Raw genomic sequence first — 6,528 nt, 5'->3', positions numbered from 1 at the left:
CATTTTAACCATTGCATATATTAATTACGACATATGAATGATGATTTGATTGACAGATGACCGTTGATATATGATTGGCTGAATTTAGGTTTTAAGACAGGAAATTTTCTAACTTTTGAGACAATATTGTCTGATAAAGAGTACATTATATACATGTTTAAGCCAGAATGATTTGAAATTTAAATATGACTTCCCTACGACTTTAATAATAAGGTAGGGCAGGGCAATATGGCTAAAAAATAAAATCTCCATTTTTTAAAGTCATCTTACATTTTTACAACATATTTTTTAAAATCTCACTAAATATTCAGGAAGAATGGGTTACGTATGTTTTCAAATAAAAAAAAAAGGGAGTAATATTTTCTGAGAATTATTAACTTAAAAGTTAAAACTTGTTAAGTACAACTTTCTGGAAAAACTTTTCTACTGTGAGTCACCTGCATTTCACCACAAAAACATCATTACTTTGCCAGTGAAATATAACTAAATTACCATTGCAGACACTGCCTTTATATTGCATCATCTCAGTATTCTCAAATTTACAGAGAAACTCATAGCAGCAGAGGTGTTGGATAACTAGTTATTTATTCAGAAACTTCTGGTAGTAATATTACTGAACAGAAACTTTTACTTTCAATAAACTTTAATGTAAGACTAGAAATTTTTAAGAAGAATTTCTAGTTACGCTTCACATCTCTAGTTTCTTCACTGAACTAAGGATAAGGATTATAATCAAATATAAAATACAAATAAAAAAATTGAAATATGTATTAATATTTAAACAGTCTATTAAGTCTGATGTATTAAAAATGTGTGCATTAGAGTGTATTTTGGAATTACATATTTTTATTTCTATTTAGCAAATAATAAACTAAATGGTTCTACTATTAGTTGAATACATCTTATACTACATTATAAGAAAATATTCATCACCTTATTGGGTATAAACTGTTGGACTGTGTTAATTTCTAGTTTTATCAAGCTCTCTTGGATAAAAAATAACTATATTTCATGGTAATATTGTTTAGGTCGAACTATCCATATACATGAAGAAAACACTTACCAAACATTACCTATCTTATTTTTGCACAGCTAATGACGATCAGAATTATAGGCAACAGAAGTTTAAATGCACAAACCATCTCTTTGAGGAAAAAAACTGCGCAAGATGTTGCTTAATCCACAAAAACACGTAGTTCCCGCGTTTAGTTGAATGGTTTTCTTCTAGGCGTTTCCCTTCCTAATATGGCGGATCCAATGACGCATTACGACAATAACCGGCGCTGCTGTGCCGAGGTACGCATGCGCACACTGTAGCAGGTGCTAACCGACAAAAAAAACATGTTTAACTTCTTCAAACTGCGACTCTGGTGTTTGCTAAACTGCTCAGCTGATATTAGTTGCGCACAAAAATGCGGATTAAAATAGAAAATATTATTTATTCCTATTTGTTTTTAAAAGGACTTCCGGAGAAGTTGGACTAAAGCTAACTAGATGCAGTCTTACCGGAGACTTTGATGCTCTCTGTCCGGCCGGGTAGCGCACTCTCTGGGGTTGGCATTTGTGTTTTGGAGGCCATGTCTCCCATTCTACTGCTGACAAAGTGACGCCAAACCAAACGAAGCCTGGAGGAGGAGACCATCGAAGCCGGAACAATTCCCTGTTCACCCACTGGCTCAGCTACAGCCAGCTTACCCAACGTTACCGCCGCGCTGATGTAACTGGGATGCAGCGCTGTTACACAACAAACCATTACATGACCTTCCTCTGGAACAACCCTGGAACTTAAAACAACTCACTCATTTTTTAATAAAAGTCAATACCTGACAGATAGGACCACAAAAACTATCGAAAACATTTATTTTAAACTAACTGTAGCTGTTATTTAGAATAGAATAGAATAGAAAATCTCTTTATTGTCCCACAATGTGGAGATTCTGGTGTTACAGCAGCAAAATATTATGGAAAAAAGGTCACAGAAATGTGGGCCAGAGGAAAATGTATAAGAATAACATAATGGTGATTAAATATTAATTTAATCAAAAAGACCAAAACAGAAATTTCCTTTAAGATTTCACTTTTTTGTTGAGGAGTATTACAGGAATTTTGCAAAAGCGTAGCCAGAATCTTTTTATAAGGGTGGCCAGGCAATAATCAATGGGGGGGCCGACAGTGGATCTGTATTAGAACCTCATGGTCATTCTACTCTGTTCCAACAGGAAAATTAATGAGCACAACGTCCATATTTTCTGAATAAAGACAAACTATCCTTTGCTTCAGCCTTTACAAACAAATAGATGCAAATATTTATACACATTTATTCTTTCTAGATAAAAGGTATATTGGATAAAATTGTTTAAGGTTTGAGTTCTGGGGCGAGCATCTTTTCCATTGTGATTCCCTGCCTACTTTTATCAATAATCATTCTGCATAAAATTGATATTTACAAGCACTAATATCTACATAAATTGATTATTTATTAAGTTTTTACTAAAATAGTTATCAATGATTGCACTGAAGACTCCTAGATGATTTGCAGAAACACATATTTTTTTCTTTACCCCATAAGACAAAATCTAGTTCTGAAAAGAGCATGAATTCTGTATTTATCATCTTTAATGTTAGTATATTGATGTCAGGGGTTGACCTTAAGGATTTTGACCACTTGCCCTTTGGGCAAGTGACTTTCACATTTAATTTGCCCAGAAACAACTTTTACTTGCCCAGCATAATGTTTGATAAATATAGTTCCTAATATTCTTTTTTGTATATATATCACTGAAACATGTTTGTTTTTTTAATGTTTTTTTGTAATTCAGTATTTTTTAAGTTTACAGATTCCTGGTGTGTATATGCATGCGTTAGTGCACATTCTTTTCAAACTAAACTTTGCTTTAAACTGTTGTGTGCTTGGAAAAATATAAATTGTACTGTTAAGAATATCAGATTCAATTTGAGTTTCCAAGTTTGTGTGCACAAGAAAGGATTTTTTTTTTTTTTTTTTTTTAGAAACAGCCACAGTATACAAATAGCTGAAAGGGACAAAAGGAAAAAAAAATAACTGTGTATAGCATTTGAAAATGACTAAACAGGAACTGTTTAGTCAAAGGCTTCTCCTGATTCTCTGAAAGACAAAAGATCCTTCCTATCAACAGCTGTTAAAATCTACAGAAATTAAAAAACATAAAAAATATATAAGGACTTTATATCACTACAGCATTTATTTTTTTTCTGTGGGATCAAAAAACACATTTGGGACTAAATTAAATTGCTATACATATTTCAAATAAATATTGTAAAATTGTGTTAGTCAGGTTTTTAATGCACATATGTGCTTACATTTAAAACCAAAATATATGTTAAATCAGGAAAAAAATACATTTTATTGGGGTCCTAATGATGTTCAAAGCTATTTCAGGTTCAAAATGATATAATGAAGGCTATTATAAATATATTAATGGCAAATCATTTAATTTCCATTCCAATAAATTCCTTAAAAAAATGTATTTCATAAAGGTTTTAATATTAGCCTTATATAACAGGGTGCCATATAGTTATATACAATCATATCTAATGTTCTAATATTATAGAAAAGTTATTTTATTTCAAAGCCTTCATTAAAATTTATTCCAATTACAGTTAATCAAAATATGACAATTAGAATATTGAATCAAATTGATAAAAAATAGAGGAGGAATTTTTAATACTTGTTTAAAGTTTGTTTATTTTTATTATCATAGTGTACTTTTGTTTCTTATAAAAACTGCTCATTGGAAGTAGAATTTTAATTTATTGAATAAGTCTGACAGTTTCATTTAGAAAGGAATCAAGGTTGCTTCAATCAAATGAGCACCAAGCTGATTTGTTTTGTTCTTTATGACCATTTTCTGGTTCGGCATTTATTTCTTTTTTCACACTGATCTTATTTTGCCGATACAGTGATGCTGTTTTTCCCACCGCGGGATTGATGAAGGTTTTCTGATTCTGATCCTGTCTTAATCAGTCAATTGGTTCCCTGTTCAGGAAGCGGAAGGAGAGATGGAGAGGGACAGATGATGTGCCATATGGAAGAAGCCAGGAGGAACGCTGTTTGTGAGGAGAAAAAAAAAAAGTTCCTTTTGGTGTCTAATGATGTCTGAATGAAGGTGAGAATCATCAATAATTCAGTTGGAGCGTGCAAAGCCTCCCATTCCACCACCTTCTAACTTCGAACAGAGTTGTTATCTCCTGTGACTCACAGCTAAAAGCTTTTAGAGGCCTACGCTATAATAAAAATAATAATAAAAACATTTTAAAAAAATCAGGAAAATCACATAAAATAAAAAAAATTTGATCTGGTTTGTCAGCTTCATGATACATATATGTATGAATAGACGTATATAAAATATATCATTAATTAAAAATAATGTTGAGTTTGTTTGGATTTAAATTGGATGATCTTATTCTGTAGTTTAAGACCTGATCTACTCAGATTTCAAACAAGTAATTGCTCCAGTTGGTTCTAATTTATTTATTTTCTAGCTGCAGTACTATTCATGTAATTGATCCTTTGTGATGCCACCCCTATAGCTGGGGGTCTCACATGGTTTTATGTTGGCATCAAAGGAGAGAATGGATCCAAGATGGAAAAAAATATCAAAGCCATCTGAGCTTAACCCTATTTGCTATTAGATGAGAGTCAAGATATATTTTTTTTTTAATCTGGATTTGAGGTTTTATTGTTTTCAGGTTTATTGGAAGATAATGTGGTTTCTTTAAAGGTGAGATTTGTACACTATCTCTGGAAACCACCAGGGGGTGCACAAGAGCAGAAGACACTAGAACAACACAGTCTAGAAAAATATAATTTTATAAACCATTTTTGTAGTTTCTAAATATGATAATTGTTGTTGAATGATTAAAAAAAAAAAAGAATGGAACTGAATTCCTAAACAAGAACCTAATTTGAAGTCTTTGCTTAAAAAAGATAAAATATACACTAAAAAAAAACAAGAAAACAAACCTGTAAGAAAGAACAGAGATATCGATTAAATATCTGAACTGTTTTGTTTTTAGTTGAAAATAAAAAATGATGCTATTCTTTGCTCTCTTCTCTAAATCTCCTTCACATCAGACCAACACATTCTTACAGTCTCAGGGACCTCCATGGCTGCTAAATCACAGGAACGTGGTGCCACATTTCGAAAACTGTATTCCAGGGTCCCTTTGGGCCTCATAGAGGATATCCTCTTAACCACAGATATCTCAGTTTTAGTCTTACTGTGGAGTAGGAAACACCATCTCTGTTTGTATGAGCTTATCAGCTGCAGGGATGAGGAGAGAGGCTTCACTGTGCAGAGCACCACCCAGTCCATCTTTACACAATCATCCCTACACACTGCTGCACTTTCTGAGAATACCTTAGCGAGTGCAGGAGGATAGAAACATGACATCTGTTCTTTTTTTGTTGTTCATAGTCTTATTGTTGTCCTGCATTTGTGGTAAAATGAGTGAGATTTTCCTAAACAATTTTCTTCCCATGCTTTACCTTTGACAGCCTGGCATGTAATATTTAATTTGGAGATTTAAACTCCCTCTAGCATCGCAGCGACTGAGTCACTGCACAATATGGAGGTGTGGGCGTTTCTCCTCAGTTGTGAGCTCTAATCTACAGAACGTGGAGGAAACCTTACATATGCATGCAGGCTCAGACTGCTGAGGGCCCACCCTCCTTAAATTATACCGGCCTCAACACTTACTCCCCGGCCGAAGCATCTACCTTCGACAGTAGATAACTTAAGGAGCTCAAGATGTAGTACAATATTAACTACCTAAATGATGCATGCAGGATAAATAGCCCTTCCTTGTCATGCACATCCTTGTGACGCTTTGCACATGGTGCAATTTTCTATTGCTTCAAACTAAAATCCTTGCAACAAACTAAATTATGATAAAACTAAAAGGCTTTCTTTAAACCAAACTACGATGCTCCTCCTATACTTGGTGAATTTATTTTCGAATATTTTGCAAAAATATGTTGCGGTGCATGATGGGGTTTTACATCTAAAGGCTAACGTTTCTCGTCTTACATGCATTGTTTCCAGGTGATCACTGTCGCGTCCCTGTTTATAACCAAAGCCAGTAAAATCGCATTATAGAAGTCTTGGTGTTAGTTGTGGTGTGATGCTTGAAGATAGATCGGTTAATCCACAATATGGCCGTGCTTCTACGCCGGTGTAGATGGAAAAACGCCAGGGCTGAAAATCGTTCCCAGTCCGAGCCTAGCCTCGTGAAACCATCCTGATCTCGCGAGCTTTCAAGGTTTCACTCGCTAATCAGTCTGGAGACTCTCCGTTGAAGAGTGGAGGTGCTAACTGAAAGAGGCATCGGTGTCATCGTCTTTAGTACCGAACAAGATCAATCGATTGTCCAACGTGAGTGGCAATTTAGCCTTAATCAATATGGTTAGCCACCATGACGCTCGTAGGAATTAGCCTCGTGAGACCATCCTGATCTTGCGAGCTTTCAAGATTTCACTCGCTAATCAGT

At 34.3% G+C, this 6,528-nt stretch overlaps 1 protein-coding gene across 1 annotated transcript in view; it reads right to left on the bottom strand.

Moving 5' to 3' along the window:
• The window catches only part of msra (methionine sulfoxide reductase A), a 78,896-nt gene extending 77,177 nt beyond the window's left edge, over positions 1–1,719 (bottom strand). Inside the window, exon 1 of the mRNA XM_015372820.1 lies at positions 1,507–1,719. Coding sequence (XP_015228306.1) covers positions 1,507–1,642 — 136 coding nt within the window. The 5' untranslated portion in view covers positions 1,643–1,719. The remainder of the gene's footprint in view (positions 1–1,506) is intronic.
• Positions 1,720–6,528: the final 4,809 nt, after the last annotated feature.

Source organism: Cyprinodon variegatus, unplaced genomic scaffold, assembly GCF_000732505.1.
Source record: "Cyprinodon variegatus isolate N-32 unplaced genomic scaffold, C_variegatus-1.0 Scaffold76, whole genome shotgun sequence".
Lineage (NCBI taxonomy): Eukaryota > Metazoa > Chordata > Actinopteri > Cyprinodontiformes > Cyprinodontidae > Cyprinodon > Cyprinodon variegatus.
This window is presented reverse-complemented; position numbering and strand designations above follow the sequence as displayed.